Raw genomic sequence first — 20,912 nt, forward strand, 5'->3', positions numbered from 1 at the left:
CCTGTGCCCTGAATATGGATGTGAGGCTCCAGAGGAGGGGAGGACCAGGTCTGATTCTCAAAAGATCCCTCTGGCTGCTGGGTGGGGAATGGACTGTGAGGATGGAGCAGGGGGCTGGGAAATAGGCTAGTGAGATGGTCCAGGGGAGAGATAGGAGGGCCTGGACTGTGGACTGTGTAGCGACAGTGACAGATTCTGGGTCTGGGAAGGATTAGCCATGCGAGTAGAAAGAGCATTTGATAGCACACATGCTACGTGCAGGATACAGCCCCCTCTCCTTATGGGGCAAGTGGCTCGCCCATGCCCCCAGGCTGTCCCCCACCCTGCCAGTGTTGGCCCCTGCCATCCCAGGGATGGGAAAGAGCTGGCAGAGCAAGGGTCTCCCTATAGAGCCTGGAGCCACAGTAAGAGCCAGCTGGAAACCCCTGGGCTGGGGGCAAGGAGCTCTGGGTTCTTAGTCTGGCCACAGCTGGGGTTGTAACCACGGGCCTTAGTTTCCTCACCTGTCAAATGAGTTGACAACCCTCCCAGGGCTGGTGCAAAGTCTGGACATGGGACCAGAAGGAAACAAGACTTGAAACCATCAGGTGGGCTCCTGATCAGTAAGATCACAGGGGCCTGTGTGTGGGAAGCCCAGGCAGGCACAGCCACCCTCCTGCCAGACCATCCTTCCTACTTGTTTGTGTTTATCTGTTTCCTTCCTATCACGTGGCCCACCGTGACTCACCCCAGGCCCCATGGATAAGTGAGTAACTGGCTGGGCTTGGAGCCAGGCCCTTGGGCAAGATATTTCCCTTCCTAGGGCTCAGTTTTCTCATCTGGAGAATGGACAGACAAACCCTGCTCTGCTCACCTCACTGAGGACTCTGGGGCAGTGCTGTGTTGGTGAACACTGCACTGGCATGAGGGCGATGGGGAAGGGCCTTTGTGCTGGGACCCAGCCTGCTTGACATCAGTCCCAAGTCAGCCAGCCCTGAGAAGGGCTTGAAATGTTCACTTGCCCAGGCTGACCAGCCCAGCAAACCCCCCTACTCTGAGGGGAACCCCATGTCCAAGAGAGCCTGGAACAGAGGGCAGGTGGGGTCATGAGAAAGGCCTGGCTGGGCCCCAGGACTCTGGGTGGCCTTGTGGGGGACTCCAGTGGTGAAGGAGGCTCACAGAGGGGAAGTCACAGAGGGGAAGTCCAATGGGTAGAGAGTGGAAAGTGCTGGGCCCTGCAGGGGAGCATTCGGAGCAGGAGCAGACTCTGCTGAGGTTAAGCGGGGCAGGCTTCCTGAGGCCATGGCCCCTCAGAAGCTGGAGAGAATTTCAGAGGTGGGGTGCGTGGAATGAGGAAGTGTGGGGAGGCAGGGGTGCTGTGTCTGCGGCAGGAGGTCAGAGTGAAGTGAGCTGGGGGTGGGGACAGAGAAGCATAGTTGGTCTGGCTGTGAACTGAGACCTCAGCAAAGAGGTTTTATCTCTCTTGTCTACCAGCAGTTAATCAACTGGTCCTGCCTGCTCAGAAGGGTTTTGAGGCCAGAGGAAGGTTCAGCAAGTGCTCTGATTGACTAGTAATGCCTGCCAGGGACAAAGCATGGCCATGTGGTAAGTCTTCCACACTCAGGCTGGCCCCAGTGGGCTGGTGTGTGGCTGGGAAAGGCACCTCTCAAGTGAGTAGCCCCAGGGAATCCACCTGGGGAGGTTGGCCAAAGGCCTGAAGTCACTGCTGGGTGGGGAGCTAGGAGAGGGAAAAATTACATCTGTCTAGTCCCCCTCTGAGGTCCCAGTTCACTGTCCTGCACACTCCCATGCCCAGGGCAGGTGCTCAGAAAATGAGCCCGAATGGGAGGGGAGTCTCTTCACTCTTCCCCTCCGCCTTCTCCAGGTGGCCTTGGGGAATTCCCAGATCTTCTAGGCCGTGGCTTCCATCCTGCCAGGTCTTGTTCTCTGATTTTCCTGGGTGTGGCCCTCTCTCCCACCTGCTCCCCGGGGCCCTGACCTCCTACCCGCTCTGCCCCAACACCTGGGCATGGCAGGGCAGGGGGAGGATGGATAGGCTGGCTCCCAGCAGTAGAGCTGTCCCAGGCAACAGCCTCCCTGTGCCACACTGCCATCACCCAGGGCCTGGCAGCGCCCCCGCCGGGAGGCAGGCAGGGATGGACTTCTGTTCCATCCAGAACTAGTCACCATGGAGATCCCAGGAACAACCAATAGGGAAGAGTGAGCCCAGGTGACCGGAGGACTGTGGGAGAACATGGATTCCACCAGCCTGTAACAACCCCTCTGGGGTATCTGTCTGTGGGCACCCCGCCAACAAGAGTGGCAGGTGCCCAGACGTACTGGGTCTGTTTGTGTGTGCATATCACAGTGAGTGTGTGTGCACATGTGTACTGTACATTTCTGCACTTGTGCATAGGTCTGTATTTGTGTATTTCTACACACACACGTATGTGCCTGTGAGCATATATGCATGTGCAGGTAGATCTGTGTGTGTTTGGGCCTGTATTGTGTGTCCTTATGTGTGTGTGTGTGTGTGTGTGCATGCACACACATGGATGTGTACAGCCAGGAGTTCTGTCCAGGGCAGGAGAGTTGCCAGGCCTTTCACAGTCCACTCCTGGCCTGGCTTAGACGCTACTTGTTCTGATCGCAACCTAGCCAGCCACCTCACCAAGGGATGCGGGAGAAGCTGTCCCAAGGTTCAGAGGCAAGCAGGGTGACCCCTAGTCTGGGTCTCAGGCAGGGCTCTGATGGCACATCTCCCCCAGCCTGGCGCAGCTGCCCTGGGCAGAGACTGGCTCTGTCACCAGCAGCAGGCATCATGGACTGGAGTGCCCACCCCCTGCCCACCCCCTGCCCCACCCCTGCTCAGCTCTCATAGTGGGAAATAGACCTTGATTGGAAAGGTGCCCTCCTGGAAGCAAGCAGGAGCTCACCCCAAATTTGTGGTAGCCTCCTTAGGATAGGAGGGCAAGAAACTGACCCTCCTCCCCTCCTGCCCCTCCAGCATATGCCATTCAAAACGTGGTGGCCCATCTCTAAGAAATCCAGGGGCACTGGTGGGAAAAGGAAAGTCTGCTTCCAAGATGCTTAAATTATTCTTGGTGACACAGCTCCTGGGTCACCATGCCATGTGGACATGTGTGTTTAGGGGGGCAGGGTACACACCAGTTCATATCTGTTCAGTTCACATCAAACATCCCACCATCACAGCTAAGCCTTGCCAGGCTGGGAATGCCCCTTTGCTGTGTGGTTCTGGGGATGGATACCTGCAGACAGGGGAGGTAGCTCCAAACATGCCTCATGGGTTCAGGCCTGGCGACTGGGGGACAAGGGATGAGGCAGAGACAGCAGGAGGAGGAATGGCCTTGAGGAGGGGCAGACATGCTATTAGACATCCAAAGAGAGAAAGTCTCGTGGGGGTGTAACCATGACTGTGATAGAGTCCAGAGCAAAGATGGGGGGCAGGGGTCCTGGGATCACAGAGCAGAGGGGCTGATCTAGCCTGGAGGATCAGAGGAAGCCTCCCTGAGAGTGACACCTGAGCTGGGATATTCTAGAAGGCAGGCAAAGGATGAGGGCAAAAAACGTCCAGGCTGAGGGAAGAGCACGTGCAAAGGCCTGGAGGGATGTGGGAGAGGGGTACAGCCCACAGAGGAGTTCAAATACACCCCACCCGCAGCTCCCCTCCTGAGACCCGCTCACCCTCAGGGATCCACACCTGTTCTGGGGCCCCCACCCTGCTCCTCAGGGAGACCCTAGTGAGTGGGGCACCTCTCCCAGGGGCTGCAGGTGAGGGAGGGTCTGAACCTTGAAGGGCAGGAAAGGCCACATTCCTGAAGAAGAGGAATGTCTTTGATCCCAAGGTCTCACCCAAGGTACCAGGTCCCCTCTACCAGTATCCTTGAGGGAGGCTCTCACAGTTGCAGAGCAAGGCCCTGGGCAGGGCAGCTCAGGCCTCTTGCTGTCTGACCATAGGCAAGTGCCTGTTATGCTCTGAGCATGTATGTCAGAGGGTTCTGGCCACCGCCCCCTCCCCCAACACTCAAGGGCAGCCCTGCTGGGCTCCACTTTCTGCATTGTGTCTAGCTGTTCAAGAATGGAGGCAGGGCTTCCACTCAGGAACCAAGGCTTTGGGGCGCTCCTCCAGGCAGGGTGATGGGGGCCCAGGACCATTCCAGCATCTCACATCGCCAGGTTCTCTTCTACCCCTTTGCTTCCACTGTCACCCTCCTCCCCAGATGCTCTCCCTTCTCCTGTACTCAGTCAAACCCTGCCTCTTTTTATATCCCTGCAGGAGGATGCCCCTCACCCCCCCGGGAGTCTTCCCAATTCCACACGTCCTCACAGGTCTCTCCTCTAGGGTGGCTGTCCCCCCTAGAGGAGTCCGGAGGGGGAGGGAGACTAGGCAGCCATCATTAGCTAATGTGAGGGGTAGCGGGCCGCTTTCCCTCTTCCAGGAGAGGCTTCCTCGTGCACAGGGGATGGACCCTGTGGGGGCACAGTGGAGGGTCCCCTCTCAGTTGTGCCCCCATTAGTGAGAACAGTGGCCATTTCCTCATGAGGCACTGCTGTAGTCAAAGCTCCAACAGGCCCCCCCCAACAGGACTGCCGAGGAGTGACTCACTGGCCAGCAGATCTCCTCCCATGTGGGTCTGCTCAGGCCTCTCTTTTGAGAGCTGTCTCCATCCCAGACAACCAGCACCTGGACTGCTGGTCAAGGTATCTGGCTTCAGAGAAGCACCCTCCCAGCCTGACAGACTTGTGATGGGCTGGTTGGGCACTGTCCAGACCAGCAAGCTCCCACGTGGGGAAAACTGAGGCCCAGAGAGGTGAGAACCAGATACAACACGTCAGCAGGTGGCAGGGCAGAATCCGCATCTGGGCCCCTAAAGCCCTGAGACTTCCATGCATCCTAGGTCCCCAGGGAAGTAGGCTCTGCCCAGCAACCCTAAGACAAGCCTGCGCAGGAGGCCAGAGGCCCGATTCTCCTGTCATCTCTCTGGACATCTATTCTCGGTGATAAGGCCACCTGTGACTGCAGTGCTGTCCTCTTGCTGGGAGTGTGACTGTGGGAGAGATCCCTGCTTCTTTGCGACACAGCCCTGCAGCTGGGATGAAACCCTTAGACTATCCTTCGCAATGGACAAAAGGGGATGGGGGGAGGTGGGTAGAGGGGACTGCCCCAGGGCCGCCCCTCTTCGTGCCCTCTGGTCAGCGGAAAGCTCAAATCCTGCGGGTTCCAGAAGCACTCCCTTCGGCAAATCTCAAGCACCACCGCCCTTCATCTCTGACTGTAACTCCCTCCAGCTGGGTGTAAAGGCAAGGTGGCGGGGAGCCGACCAGCCTCGAGCAGACTTGAGGGGGTAAATCCCAAGGAGGTGGGAAGACTCCGCCTGGCAGGGAACTGACCAGACGGACCGCAGGATCATCCGCGAGCTCCCTCCCGGCGGAGACAACCCTGACTCCGTAGGGAAAGCGTGGCAGGCCCTGCGCAGGCGCGCCGCCCCAGGCGAGCCGCTTTGTTCCTGCGCTACCTTGCGGATCCATTCACCTCCTCCGCCTAGCCAGCCAGCGAGCCGATACACAGCAATCGCTGAGACCCCGCCCACTTCCCGCGCTGGGTGGAACTCTCGACGGGCCCCGCCTTCCTCCCCCGCCCCACCGTCTCCTTCCGCCGCGATTGGCCATCTGCGTGGCGCACTCCCGCCTACCACGAAAGTTGATTGGTGCGTTGGGAAGGAGGTGGGAGGTGGAGAGCCGATTAAAGGGGAGCCCCCTCCCTCCCTCGCACCCGCTTGGGTGGAAAAGTCACGTGGCGCTTCCCTCGGCGCCTGTAACTACCCCGCTTGTAAAGCTTTCTTAAAGGGCCCGCTCTCTCTTCCCAGGGCTGGTCCTTACAGGATTCCTCCACCCCTGCTCGTGGAGTGTGGCACGGCCTTGGGCCGTCCTACTTCGCCAGTCGCCTAGGTGCTGATTGCCCCTCAGGCCTGCTGGGGTTAGACTACCCTCAGATCTCCAAGCCTGTAGCCCTCATTGGGACTATGCAGTCGCCTGAAACGGTGACCGCCTAAGCTCAGAGCATGGCGCGTAGTAGGCGTTCACTTTCCATTTGTTGAATGAACTCGCTGAGAATGAATGAATGGAGTTGACAGGAGGAGGGGACTTTGACTCAGCTTGATCGTCCCTTCTCTCTGCCCCATCCCCTGGGAAACTCTGCTTGCGGGAATGTAGGGAGGGGCTGCCACACGCAGGATGCCCCCAGGGCAACCCTTCAGAATAGGGCACAGGAGCTGGGAGCGCAGGGAAAGGGGACCCGGGAGGGTCTTGGCCCGGCCCCCAGGCGAACCATAGCTAGTTCAGGGCAAGGCCAGATCGCGGCAGCGCTGAGGAGGGGTGAAGGCCGCGGCGCAGGTCTCCGGGCGCACGGGACAGCTCGCGCGCCCGCGTACACCGTGCGGAGGGGCGGCGAAGGCTCGGTGCCTTTAAGCTCGGGCGCCGGCCCCGCGGCCCCGCCCCCCGGAGGACGCCTCGGCGCGCGGCCGCCCGAGACGCCGTTTAATTGGGGCTGTCAGGTCGCGGCGCGCGCGGAGGGCCGGGCGGGACGGAGGCCGGGAGGCCGGGGCGGCGGGCGTGCAGCTCGGCGGGAGGCGGGCGCCCGGAGACGCGGCTGGGGCCCGCGCGGCCGGGGCGCCGTCCCAGGGCAGGGCTGCCCGGCCCCGGCCCCGGGCCACCCGCGCTCCCGATGAAAAACCAGCTCCGCGGCCCCCCAGCGCGGGCGCACATGTCGGCCTCGGGGGTGTCGGCGGCTGGGGGCACCGGGGCAGGGTCGGAGCCCACTGCGGGGTCTGGTTCCGGCACCGGCACCGGGTCAGGCGCGGCGGCGGGCGCGGGGGCCATGCCCTGCAAGAGCGCCGAGTGGCTGCAGGAGGAGCTGGAGGCGCGCGGCGGCGCGTCCCTGCTGCTGCTTGACTGCCGGCCGCACGAGCTCTTCGAGTCGTCGCACATCGAGACGGCCATCAACCTGGCCATCCCGGGCCTCATGCTGCGCCGCTTGCGCAAGGGCAACCTGCCCATCCGCTCCATCATCCCCAACCACGCCGACAAGGAGCGTTTCGCTACGCGCTGCAAGGCGGCCACCGTGCTGCTCTACGACGAGGCCACGGCCGAGTGGCAGCCAGAGCCCGGCGCTCCCACTTCGGTGCTTGGCCTTCTCCTGCAAAAGCTGCGCGACGACGGCTGCCAGGCCTACTACCTCCAAGGTGAGAGCAGCCCCGAGACCCTGTCTGGGATTGGGGCGCTCCCGGGTGCCCCAGCTGGAGGCCGTTTTCTCTCCTCGCGCCGAGCTTGCCCGGCCGGCGCCACGTCGCCCCCGGCCCGCATCCTCCCCTCCCGGGCGCCCGGCCCCAGCTGTGCGGGTTTAAGGCTGGCATGGGGGCCTCCTCAACACGCCTTCCTGGGCAGGATCTGAGTGGGCCGAACAAACTTTTCCCCACCTGCGCTTTCCTTTTTTGCTGTTGTTGGGGCCATGGCAGCTCCCAGGTTCCCTCTGAGCCCCTCAAAGGAGGGAGGATCCTCTCCTGGGCACCCAGGTTCAGCTTCTCCAGCCTGGAGTGCGTGTCCCTGGAAGGCCTCGGTTAGGACAGGAGCTTTTCATAACCATCCCCGCCCGCACCGGGGCACAGGAATCATTTGGGTTGGGGGACTCCGGGCATTCCCGCGTGGGTCTCATCACTTGGGAATGAGTGGAGGCGCTTGGGGCAGGACTGTAAGCAGTGTTCCTTGCCCCAGCTCTGGTTTTCTGGGACCCCCAGGTCTTTAGCCTGCCGCCCCAGAGATTGTGGAAGGCGGAGGCAGCGCCGGGAGGCGAATGGATGCAGCCGGTGTTTCCAATTAACATTCCAAAATGGCCTCTTGCTGGCAGTGGGGCGGGCAGGCGGGAGGGGAGGGGAGGCCTGCGGCACCCTCGGGCGCAAGGCCCATGCTTAGCTGCAAGGCGCTCCCCATTTCTTGTCACTGTAAAGCCCCCAGCAGTCTCCCCTCCTGTGGGTCCAAGGCTGGGGAGGACCTTGTCTTCTAAGGGGGTTTCTGGAGAGGTGGACCTGGGACCCCTTTTATGAAGTTGCTCCTTCTGGGGACGGAGCCAGCCAGTACCTTCACACCACCCACCCTGTGGCTGAGCGTGTGGGGCAAGCACACACCCGATGCCCAGGCAGGGGGCCCAGGCCCTCGCTGCCTCTAGCAGACCCAGATGTAGCTGTGGCCCCTGGCAGTCTCATCTGTAAGAGGGGTTTGCAGACCCACAGGTGTTGGCCTGAGATGGGGTTACTTGCTTTCCTTTACCACTTAGCAATTACTGAGCACCCATGGGTGCCAGGTGTACACGGGACCTGTGGAAGAGGAATGAGCTGGAGTCTGTCCTCAAGTGCCCTAAAGCTGGTGGTATGGCTGGGGCCTTGAAGCCCTATGGGTAAGGGCATGGAGCTCAGGCATGTTACTTTATCATCTGGGGCCTCCGTTTCCCCATCTGTGAAGTGGGTCATGGGATAGATATGGAGAAAACAGGAGAAGGTACACATGTAAATACTGAGCACTGCCCTTGTCCATTGTTGGTGTTATGGTGCTTGCCATGGGGAGCCCTGGCTGCTGTCAGTCTTGTGCAGCCTGTTTGGCCTGGGGACACTGGCCAGTGGCATCATCAGTCTCTCATCCAGGCCCTGTCTCACCCTGGGCGCAGGTGGTTTCAACAAGTTCCAGACAGAGTACTCAGAGCACTGTGAGACCAACGTGGACAGCTCGTCCTCTCCAAGTGGCTCGCCGCCCACCTCCGTCCTGGGCCTGGGGGGCCTACGCATCAGCTCTGACTGCTCAGACGGTGAGTCGGACCGAGAGCTGCCCAGCAGTGCCACCGAGTCAGACGGCAGCCCTGTGCCATCCAGCCAACCGGCCTTCCCCGTCCAGATCCTGCCCTACCTCTACCTCGGCTGCGCCAAGGACTCCACCAACCTGGATGTGCTCGGCAAGTACGGCATCAAGTATATCCTCAATGTCACGCCCAACCTGCCCAACGCTTTCGAGCACGGGGGCGAGTTCACCTACAAGCAGATCCCCATCTCTGACCACTGGAGCCAGAACCTCTCCCAGTTCTTCCCCGAGGCCATCAGCTTCATCGGTAAGTGCTGCTGTGCTTCAGGCAGAGGAGGTGGGCTTGAGTGTCAAGGTGTGTATAGGACTCTGGGTGTCGCCCATGCCTGGCTGGGTACCTCTGGGCTTGTCAAGGCCTGTGTGTGCCCTGCATGTGCCAACGTGTGCCCATGGGTGTACCCAGGTCCGCTGTGAGTCATCGAGGCCCTCAGGGCCTGAGCGGTCCCCTGACTCCCAGGCTCCCTGCAGCTGTTGGAGCCTCGTGGACTCTGCTGTCCAGCTTGGGTTTTTCTGGCAGTGCTGCTTCAGGCTCAGCAAGCTGAAACATCCCAGCCCTCAGCCCTCCCACGGGTCTCGCTTGCTCTGCATCTCACCTCATCACACATGTCTCTTTAGGATGGGGCTGTCACGGTGCCTCTTTGGGCTTTACTGTGTACCTGAGGGGGCTAAAAGGGTGGCCTGGAGCCAAAGTCCTACCCAAAACTGGCAGCTGTTGAAACATGGTGACCCAGAGGGCCTCGGCGGGGCCTCAGATGCTCCTGTGTGGCTGTGCGGCTTGTTTGGCATATAGGGGGTATCCACAGAGTATGGGGGGAGGCTGAGGAAGGCCTCCCCAGAGCAGTGTGTTCTGCTGTCTGGCTTAGCGCCCTCTGAGCCCCCTGCATCCGCAGCCCCGGCTGACTCGGGTTCCTTATCTTTGACCTCCCATCCTGCTTCCTCCTTGGCCAGCTGGAGGCTGTTAGACAGCAGGTCATCTTTCCTGGGCTCGGCTCTCACCCAGGATTCAGGAGAGGGACACAAGATCAGGGTTCATGTAGACCCTGGCCTCTCCAAGCCGGGTGAGCCAGTGTTCTGCCCAGCCTCTGCTGGCAGGGAGGGGGTGGCCCAGGCAGTCTTTTCCCACTGGCGGCTGTGTCCAGTGGAGGGCGTTTTGGTGTCAGCTGGGCTGGGCTCACTTTAATAACAGGAAGTGGGAGGCTTCCCCGCCTCATCCGCTTACTGGGAACCAAAACTAGGTGCCTGGCTGGGAGGAAGGAAGGAAGCGGAGGCCTGGGGGAGGGGCTGTGTCGGGGGCTATCTGGAACGTCCCAGCTCTGTGCGGAGGACACGGCCAAGAGGGCTGTGGGTGCCGTCTCAGCATTCGTGCTCTCCCCAGTGAGGAGGAGAGTGAACAGGGGGCCCCCGGATTTCCCAGGGCTGAGCCTGGTTTCTAGATGCTTTTATCCTTCTTGAAGGCCCCTTTACATCTGGGGAGGGGGCAGGATAGGGTGTAGCGGTGCAGGGAACTGTATTCCCTGTTTGACAAGTGGAGGAGCTGAGGCCCAAGCATCCCATAGGACTCAGTGGGGCAGGACTGAGCGCCAGCTCCCCACGAGGCTCAGGCACCCTCTTAGAGGGCTAGAAATAAAGGCAGCGGAAGTGGCTTTACTTTGGATCACCCAGGAGTGGCTTTGGGGACCAGGCCTTCCCCGTATCTTGATGTGTCGCCACTGGAGTCTTGTCTCCACCACCCCTTTCTCCTGCCCCAGATCTCAAGGTCAGACAGCGTGGTTCCATGTGACTTGGCAACACCTGTCTCTTCCCCTGCTGGTCTTGCCCCCAGTTGGTCCCCGAGTCTGGATGAAGCACCTACTGCATGCTTAACCCTGGGAACCCTCATGGGGGTTGGGGAAGGGAAGTCCTGCCAGGCCGGAGGCAGTGAGCGCTGTATGAGGAACAATTTGTGAACCTGTGGCATCATCTTGTAGGCGTGCGTCCTGTAGGAGTGTGCGTGGCTCCGAGTGGGCTCGGGCGGGCACCTTGAGGGCCGCAGGGCTGCCTCTTGTTAACCTGTATTCCTGGCACAGATGCGGCTGCGCTTGGGTCTAGGGGAGGAGAGGTGACAGGACTGAGACGGTCAGTGGCTCAACCAGTATTTGAGCTCCTGCTGCGTTGTCAGGCGGAGGAGCCTGAGCCCCGCACGGCGGGGGCGATCCTGGGGGGGTGGAGGGGAGAGTGGCAGAACTTGGCTGGCGGTGGTGGGAGATGTCCCTGGCACATAGGCCATCCGGAGCAGGCCTAGAGCCCTGGGGACTGGCTGGGCCCAGGGCAGAGCTGAGCGCGCCCCACTGTTCCCTAATGGAGGCGCCTCCGTGAGGCCTGCGTCCGAGGAGGCTCTCGGAGGGGCCCATAGAAGCTGCCCCAGGAGGGCGAGCTCAGCCCCGAGCCCCAGGTCCTGGGCTAGCAGGGGTCGGTGCCAAGAGTTAGAAGGAGCCCTTGTGTGGCCTTGTGCTCGTCACTGTGTCTGTGCCTGTTTCCTCGTTTATGAAATTAGCTTGGTAGTCATGGTGCAGGTGACCTGAGGGGATGCAGGTGACACCTCAGCATGTCCTAGCACAGGTTAGAGCAGCAGGAGCAGCAGGGAGCAGTGTGTGTGGAGCCCTCACTCGGCTCGGGTCCTTCTCAGAGCGCTGTGAGTGAGTGGGCCCGTCTCAGAGAGGAGAAGACTGAGGTGCGGGAATGTCCGGTGACTTGGAGCTACTGCGTGGCAGAGCCGTCTCCACTGTCATGCTCTCGACCTTGACCCCACGTTGCTGTCCCACCCGCCTGGGATTTCACCAAGCCCCTCAAGAGTTGGGCTGCACCAGCCAGTCACCATGCCCGTGTCCCAGCCCCACCCAGGGTGGCTCCCTGGAGGAGGTGCCAGCCTGACCCGTGCCTGTGTGTTTCAGACGAGGCCCGCTCCAAGAAGTGCGGCGTCCTGGTGCACTGCCTGGCAGGCATCAGCCGCTCGGTGACGGTCACCGTGGCCTACCTGATGCAGAAGATGAACCTGTCGCTCAATGACGCCTACGACTTTGTCAAGAGGAAAAAGTCCAACATCTCACCCAATTTCAACTTTATGGGGCAGCTGCTGGACTTCGAGCGGACGCTGGGGCTGAGCAGCCCGTGTGACAACCACACCCCCAGCGAGCAGCTCTACTTCTCCACGCCCACCAACCACAACCTGTTCCCGCTCAACACTCTCGAGTCCACGTGAGGCCGGGGGCACGGGGCAATGGGCCAGCCCCTCCCGGGCCTCCGCAGGGCCTGCTGGGAGGGCCCATGCCTGCTGCCTCTGGCCTGAGACACCCGGATGTCACCTTTGCCCAGAGGTGAGCTTCCCTCACCGTCCCGGGGAGGGTGCAACCCATAGCCAGGCCTCCCCGGCAGGACTTTCCGGAGGGACCCTCAGCTCTCAGGCACACGGCGTCGGGAGCCCAGCAGGGCCTCGTCCTTGTCCCAGGACACGCCTTTCTGCTGATGGCCCAGCCAGTTTGGCTGTTTTTTTAAAGACACATCCATGGACCTGAGTTTACTTTTTATTTTTGGCAGGTAAATCCGAGCTCCCTGGAGCAGAAAGTGTGTTCCAAGCTCTTCTTGATTTTTTTTTTTTTTTTTAATGAAAAGTGTTATTTTCAGGCTACATGCAACAGTGGATTGTATAAACCAGTATTTCATCCCTTTCTTGATCCTGCAAGAGAGAGAGAGAGAAGTGTTATCAGTTTGTTTTTCTTCCTATTTCAAAAAGCAATTCTTGGGTTTTTGTTTTTAACGGAAAAGACAAACCCCATGTTGATTTTGACCAAATGCGTTTTGCACATGTGTGAAGCCTCCGTTTCTGCAGCGGCCCTTAAAGGGGTGGCTTGCTCCTCGCCCAGCATTGGACTCCCAGGCCTGCCCACACCTCCCGCCTCGACCCGGCCTGACCTGGCCCAGCATTTGCCTGTGATGACTGCCGTGAGTGGTGGGCTGGATAGGTGGCCTTTGCATTCTCTGCCCACCCAGCTGCCCTTCTGGTGGTCCCTGCAGACTGCCCCAGGCAGGAGAAGGAGGCCCTGCCGCTGTCCTGCTGGAGGTGGGGCCATAGGGCACTGCCAAGCAGTAGCATTAACCCTCTGGGCTCAGCCCTGAGGGGGGCCTGGGCCCCGGGCCCTTTTTATACGTACCCACTACTTCTGTCTCTTTCTCTGTTTGTAGCTGAGTGCGCAGGCCCAGTGGCTGGGGAAGCTTAGGCGGTGGGGCCCTGCCCTGCCTCCCAAAGTCTCTTCCCTCACCCTGGTTGTTGCTTTGGTTCAGCCGCCGCTCCCAGCCCCCTCGACCCGTGGAAGCCTGCCCTGTGCCCATCTTGCCCATGCCTTCCATTAAACTCACACCCATTTCAATTCCAGGGCAGTGCAAGGGGTTGGGGGGGGGGTCGGCGAGGATGGACAAGGAAAGGGGTGTGAGGCTCTGTCCGTCCCCCCCACCCCAGCCCCCGTGTCCACAGAACAAAGCCACGGATTCCGTTATCCTGCTCCAGTTTTGTTCCTTCTCCAGCCTCAGTTCCCCCAGGTGTCAGGACTGCATGGGGGCCCAGGGAGGGGTGCGCGGTCGGGCCGGGGTCCCTGAGCACGCCAGCACTCAGCACGTGAGCGAGGCCACGGAAACTCCGCCCCCACTGCATCTTACCTCACGGGGGTGGTTTTCAGGGATTCTTTAAGGCAGCAGATTAAAATCTTGCCACAGTCGAGAAATTGACAAAAAGCTTCCATGCTGTACGTGGTTCTCTTTCTCTCTCTTTTTTACCTTTAAAAAGAAAAACCCAGAAAGATGCGTCAGCTTTGTATAAATGACGGTATGCCAAGAGGGTGGCCAGTTTTGCTTTATGATCTTATGAAGGAAAATTTGTGACCCTACATATATACACACACACATACATATATATATATATATATATTCCCGAACCAGCAACGGGACTTTGTTTATATTGCAAATAAATATTATTTTTTCTTTAAAATGAGTTGCGTCTGATGAGGGCCAGGGGTGGGGGCAGTGCGGAGGGGCACCGTGGCCAGTATCCCAGTGCCTGCTCTGCGAGCGGCAGCAGCCTCGTCCTGCCCAGGGCCTGTTGGGCACTTGCTTTGACTGGTCAGAGGTGCCCAAAGCTGGGAAGGGAGCAGCTGGGGTGCGGGCATTTCCCCAACCCCTCAGGCGCAGGTAGGCAGGGGCGTCTGGGCTTTTTCCATGGGCTTTGGCCCACTGGTTGACAGGAGATGGAGGCTTGGAGAGGTTCTGTGGACCAAGGTCACACAATTAAGCCTCTGCTCGCCCAGAACCACCCAAGGCTGTCCGCTTGGACATTGACCAGACTGCCCCAGCGCTCCAGGCTCCTGACCTGCCCCCCTGCAGCCCCGGGGCCCTGACCCTCTCTCTTGCTGCTCTTGTGGACAGGACACAAGGGTGTACGTTTATCAACCGTCCTCCTTCCCCTGCTGTCCCTGGGATGCCTGTAGGACGTGAACCCTTGTCAGTGAGCGGGTCGGCCCTGCTTTGCTCCTCAGGAGCTGGGTGGCCTCAAACAGGTCCCTCCGCGTCCCTGAGCCTCCGTACCCATTTCTGTACAGTGGGGCCCGTCCCACCCAGATCCCCAGTGCTTTTCGTGTTTGGGCACGATGAGCACCTGACGTTCATTTCCTGGCCTGGAGCTGGGCTGCAGGGAGGACGGGGCCATGCCCAGCTTCAGAGCAGATGAGCATCAGCCCTCCATGCAGGCCCCTCTGGAGGCTTAAGGCCAGGCCCCAGGGGGAGCAGGGGGCAGGGAAGGGGCCTGGAGAAGAATGACGGCCGTGGCCTGGGAAGCGAGGCCCGCAGTGGGCCCGCAGCCCCATGCTACAGATGGGGAGATGGGAGCTCCGCGGGGGCTTCCCCTCTGGCTGGAGTGAGTCCCAGTCATGAACTGAGGGGAGCTGGGTGCTGACTCCGTTTCCCCATCTCTGCCTCTCCCCTGGCTTTATGCCTTCTGCTGTGACCAGCACGGGACGGGCCCCGCGTAGCAGGTAGGTGGGCAGGGCCGGAAGAGTGAGCACTCAGCCCCTTCCCCAGGGCTCCCCTTTGGGCCGCCTCGGCTCTGCCATCCCTGTCCCTGCCTCACATCTCCCCGTGAGATACGTCCGACCAGAACAGTCACACCTTCACGCGCATGATGAGGGCTGTGTGGGTTCACATCCCTGCTGTGTGGCTGCCCGCTCCTCAGCCCTCTCCCTCAGCCTTCTCATCTTTAGAATGGGGCAACACTGCAGTGCAGCCAGCAGGCCTGTGGGAGGGGGACGAGGAGGTTCTCACAGCGTCGGCAGAGGGGTGGGGGCTGCTTTTGCTCTTGGGCTCCCTCGGGGCCCTGGTCCCTCTGTGCCAGGGCCGGGCAAGGGGGTGGGGGCCTGAGCAGGCAGAGACTGGACCTTTGTTCCCTCTCACTGCCCTCGGCCAGGACTGGGGAAGCCCGCGGGTGCAGGGCTGGGGGCTGGGCCCTCGACAGGCCGAGTCAGTGCCTGGCGGTGCCCGCGTGCCCAGGCACAGGATGGGGGGTGGGAGCAGCAGTCTCCTGAGCTGGCTCCTCCAGCCGAGGACTGAGGGGCTTTACCCTTTGTGCGGCCTCAGGCCGGGTGGCCTCTCTGACCCTCAGTGTCCTCCTCTGTGGAAACTTCCACCTCACTACCATGCCTGGCTGAGGCTCCCTTCAGCTTCCTTCTGGTGGGGACAGAGGGATAGGTCGTGGCTGGGTGACTGGGGCCCCGGCTCCTTGCTCTGACCTTGGCCTAGGCCACGCTTACTCTGGACCGCCGTCCCCACCCTGGGTCCCAGGCTCCTGCCTCATGGTCCCTCACTCTGAGCTCCTGTTATTCCATCCTGTTTTGGCCGTGCTGTCCCCCCATGGGCCCTGTCTCTCCCAGGCCATCTTTGGCTGAGGCCAGTGGAGTTCGAGGAAACCTGGCTCTCTGGGCTGTATCTGTTTCATCTCTGTGCCGTCAGTCCCATCTCTTTCCTCCTGACTCTTTTTTGCTTCCCTTTGGGTCCTCATTTCTGTCTCCATCTCAGCCCAGGCCCTGAGTTCCCCTCATCCGCTTCTTAGCGTCCTCTTGGGGGAGGAGCTGAGCCACACGCACGCGCTCGCTCGCTCGCTCACTCACTCGCACATGCATCCGGCAGCCATTTCCTGTGCCGACTGGGCCGTCCCAGGAGTGGGAACATGCCCGAGGGAAGTTCATGGATGGCAGGCTGGGTGGCAGGAGAATGGGGCCCTCAACGTGTCCTCTGATACATGAATCAGGTGCAACAGCAGGAGTGACTAAGGCTGGACACAAGAAAGGACTTGTGGCATTGGGGAGGAGTCACCTTGAAGGCGGTCTGACGAGGAGACCACAGAAGAGATGAACACTTCCCTAGGGTAGTCCTGCTCTGAGCCTGCGGTGGGGGAGGCAGCCCTCGGGAGAAGGGCCACCCTCCCCGGAGTGCAAACACCGTCATCCCTCATGAATGGGGCAGGGCGGGGCAGGCAGCAAGCCTGAGCTGGAACCTGCCCCCACCCCTGCCGCCGCTGCCACCTGGCACACGCAGGCCTGCCCCCGGACACTGTGTCTGCAGTGGGCAGGCCCTTTGCATCAGCATGGATGTGGCCAGGAACAGTGGCACCCACACCCAAACCCTTAACAGAAGCCAGAGACGCTGAGTAGCAGCAAGGCCTCCCCACCCTGCTGCCCCAAGTCTTTTCACCCAGGTCCTGCCTCCCACATAAGGCTGGGAGCCTTCTCCCCCTGGCCCTATGAAAGACCAGATACACGAGCGCACACACACTGCCCCCTCATTTCTCAGACAAGGCAAGCCCAAGCAGGTCTCATGGTGATGGAGGAGCCGCCTGCCTCTGACTCCAGCCTCCTCTCATCAGGGTGTGGCCCAGTGAGGTCATCCCTTCCCAGGCAAGGCCATTAAAGACCATCATTAGCAACTCCCTAGTGGTAAGAAGAGGCCTCAGCCCCACTGTCTCTGGCTGGGCCAGATGAGCCCTGACAGGCGACAAGGGACTCCAACCCCTGCCAAACCCCCTTTGTTCAGGCAGGCAGCCCCTCCCTGGGGCTGCTCCCTCATACACATCCAGGAGGCATCACCTACCCCAAGGTTTCAGTGCATCTGTACCATCTCCATCTGCCCCTCCACATCCACACCTCCTCCTCCAGCCTGAGGCCCCTCCACCCCTGCTGCAGGCAAAGGAGGAGCGTAGCCCCTTCTCCAGGGCTGGATGGATCAGGAGGAGGGGTGCTGGGGTATGGTCCAGAGGACAGGGGAGCCACTAAAAAGCTTTAAGCCCGGGGCTGGCAAAGTATGGTTGTCACTAGAAAGATCCCCTAGAATGTAAGTTGGTGCAGCCACTGTGGAAAACAGTATGGAGGTTCCTCAGAAAACCAAACATAGAACTACCACGTGACCCAGCAATCCCACTCCGGGGCATATACCCAGATCAAACTAGAATTCAAAAAGATACATGCACCCCTATGTTCATAGCAGCACTATTCACAATAGCCAGGACATGGAAACAACCTAAATGTCCATCAACAGATGAATGGAGAAAGAAGATGTGGTACACATACACAATGGAATATCACTCAGCCATAAAAAAGAACGAAATAATGCCATTTGCAGCAACATGGACACAACTAGAGATAATCACACTAAATGCAGTCAGACAGAGAAAGACAAATACCATATGATATCACTTATATGTGGAATCTAAAATACGACACACATGAACATATCTACGAAACAGAATCACGGACATAGAGACAGACTGGTGGTTGCCACGGGGAGGGGGTTGGGAGAGGGATGGAGTGGGAGATTGGGGTTAGCAGATGTAAGCTTTTATATATAGAATGGATAAACAACAAGGTCCTACTGTATAGCACAGAGAACTGTATTCAATATCCTATGATAAACCATAATGGCAAAGACTATTATAAAAAAAGAATGTGTGTATACGTGAATCACTTAGCTGTATAGCAGATATTAACACAGTATTGTAAATCAACTATACTTTGATTTAAAAAATATTGATCAAAAAAAAGATTCCCTAGTTTGAGTTGAGAATAGGCGAAGGGGCAAGTGTTCAGGACAGAGGACACTGAGGAGGCTAGGATGGTCAGGGTGGGTGCTGGGGGCTGGACCACTGCGGCATAGGTGTAGAGGAGGAGAGGACACAACTGCAGAACCAGCAGGACTTTGAGCCTCATGGGAGGCAGGACCCATGGTGTGAGCAGAGGGTCCCAGCGTAACTGAGCAGGACCCTAGGGGGCTCTTCCTGGTACAGGCCCCTCCACCATATCCTCTTCTGTAGCTCCTCTCTGAAGTACTCAGAAAATAGTATCTGATGCACATTTCCTGAGTTGTTTTACAGATGTGAAAACCATCCACCAGATGGAAGATGTTAACTACTTAATGATCATGAGGACAGCAGCCCCCGGACCTACTGGCTCCCAAGCATCGATAAGGTTAACCCCTGTGACACCGCCCTGTTACCTTACCATCAACCAATCAGAGAACTGTGCACAAGCCGATCACATTTCCTGCGACTCGCCTCCCTCCCTTGCCTTTAAAAATGTTTTGCTGAAACCCTTTGGGGAGTTCAAGGTTTTTGAGTACCAGTCACCCCTTCTCCTTGCATTGGCACCTTACAGTAAACACTGCACTTTCCTCTACCACAACCCAGAGTCAGTAGATTGGCTTCACTGCGCGTGGGCAAGCAGACTTGAGTGTGGTTCTGGCCACTGGAGTCTGAGCCCCTGCTCACCCTTCATGGTGTGCCCACACGCTGATCGCCCAGAGAGACGCAGCGGCCACCAGGGCCCGCCCTCACCCTGGCAGCTTTCCCGGAACAGCACAGCCCTGGAGGCCCCTTTCAGAGCCTCACTTCTCTCATCTGTACAGTGGGGATAAGAACTGTGGCTCTAAGAGGAGAAAGCAGGATGAAGGCTCTTCCTCGCGGTGAGGCCTTGGGAATAGGAGCAGCGGGGTGATGCTAATCTAACTGTGACCACCCCCTGCTGAGGGGCACCTCTCAGAGCCCACCATTGCTGATTTCTATGTGCTCTTAGACAAGCCTCCTCCCCTCGTCCAGCCCTCAAGTCCCCTGTTTACACAGATGCCAGAGGAGAAAAATGACCCCCGGGGACCCAGCCATCAGACTCAGGACTCAGGGACTGTGGCCCAGACTCTCAGTTCTATCCCAAGGGCTGGACAGCTTGGCATCCCAGGAGTAGCCTAGGAGTCAGTGTCCAGCCTGAGGACAAGGCTGGAGGCCAGGGCTGAGGGGCCTTGGCTGGGGGTGGGGGTGCTTGGGCAGCATGCCTGGCTGGGCAGGGGTGAGCCTGGCCAGGCCCCTCTCTGCCCCAGCAGAGCCTTTTACTGCAGTCCCTTGAGGACATTTGCTCCTTCCATTTACCTGCCCAGGGGACTCCCCACGGTCCCAAGGCCCAGAGAAATTTAGAGTACTGCCAAGCAAGAGGGCCCCCGGGGGAGCCCTGGCCCCTGGTCACTGCTCCATGGTCTGCCCCTCCCCCCTACCAGCCTGCGTCTGGGGATGGTTTGATCATGGATTCTAAGTGTCTTCCAGGGGCCATCAGGAAGGGCCTTGCTCTCAGCCTGCTGCCCTGCTTTCTATTCCTTTGCTGTTTCCTACGTTGCTTGCCCGAAGACCCTCCTCACTGGCCCCCGAACTCCCCAGTCCTGCCCGTCCTCAGCACTGCACCTGTCCTCTGCACACTGTCTCTGTCCTCCACTCACACAGACCCCAAGCCTAGGCTTGCCAGTAGCTGCGTCTCTGCCCTCCCCAAGAGAGCCCAGCCTGGGGGCTTGGGCTTGGTGCTCCTGGCGGGGGAACAGCTGGCTTGTGCTTTTCCTCAGGCCCAGGCTAGGACCCTGCAGCCCTCTCCTCTGCCCCTCCCTGATCACTGGGTCACTGCCCCTCCCTGGTGCTTGGGTTGCCCCACGTTTTCATTGTCCCATGGGCACCTCTGGGCCAGGACCCCGGGTGCAGTGTTTTCTGCATCTCAGACTCTCCTTGGGCCTCATGCCCAGAAGTGGCATTTCCGGGGCCAACACCTGTGCTCTATTTTTTCCAATTGGTTTCCAAAAGGAAAACAGTATGGATTGTCTTTAACGATTGGCTATTATTGTTGCTAATGTAGAGACGCTGTGTATCTGCAGTGCCAGGCACCCAGCAGGGGCCCAGCAAAGCACTGGGGGCTGAACCATTCCTCTGCTGCATGCAGCCCCTGCTTGGGGCCAGCGGCCCCAGCTGCCCTTCGAGACTGTCCTGCCTGGGAGTTTTGCTGGTATCTACTCCTCTGGCATCTCTAATTGCAGTAAGAGTAATAACAACACGGACGCATGGCGCTCGCTCTGGCTTTACAGGAGACACTCATTTAATCCTCCCGGCAGCCCTGGGAGGGAGGTGCTGATTACCTGCAGTGGGCAGACGTGGAAAGCAAGCTGAGAGGGTCCACACTGGGGCCTGGGTGCACGGGTGACTGACTGCAGAATCCCTGCTTTCTGTCATAGGGAAGAACAAACCTGACTCCATATTGGACCTGTTTCTTTTACTCTAACCTTTGTATTTTGCTACAAGTTAAGGTTGTGGCCTATAGCCTGAAATATATAGGACAGCCCATTCTCAAGGCTCTGACTTTCAAAGGTATAACACTTTTCCTTTCACATAGAGATAAAAAGTGGCAGAACAGAGAATAACATTTGTCTTGTTGGAAGTTTACAGGAACATCGTGACCCGAGCTCATGGACAGCTACAAGAACGGAAGGATTCTGGCACCAAGAAGTTGCAACAACCAACCACACCCCCTCCCCTTTCAATATAAAAGACACCTGAATTCTAACTCTGGTAAGCTGGTTCTTCGGGACACTAGTCCACCGTCTTCTCAGTCAGCTGGCTTTCTGAATAAAGCCCTTACGCC

The 20,912-nt window shown here is 59.2% G+C and overlaps 1 protein-coding gene across 8 annotated transcripts in view; it reads left to right on the top strand.

Annotated features, from left to right (window-relative positions):
- Nucleotides 1-20,912, top strand: part of DUSP7 (dual specificity phosphatase 7) — a 32,536-nt gene extending 11,624 nt beyond the window's left edge. For 2 of the 8 annotated variants that reach the window (XM_057704502.1, XM_057704499.1), the window contains exons 2-4: nucleotides 1,477-7,241; nucleotides 8,717-9,151; nucleotides 18,344-20,699. In XM_057704502.1, coding sequence (XP_057560485.1) covers nucleotides 6,725-7,241; nucleotides 8,717-9,151; nucleotides 18,344-18,882 — 1,491 coding nt within the window. In that variant the 5' untranslated portion in view covers nucleotides 1,477-6,724 and the 3' untranslated portion in view covers nucleotides 18,883-20,699. The other 6 variants (XM_057704503.1, XM_057704505.1, XM_057704506.1 and 3 more) reach the window with 6 other exon arrangements.

Source organism: Hippopotamus amphibius, chromosome 13 (assembly GCF_030028045.1).
Source record: "Hippopotamus amphibius kiboko isolate mHipAmp2 chromosome 13, mHipAmp2.hap2, whole genome shotgun sequence".
NCBI classification, from domain to species: Eukaryota; Metazoa; Chordata; class Mammalia; order Artiodactyla; family Hippopotamidae; genus Hippopotamus; species Hippopotamus amphibius.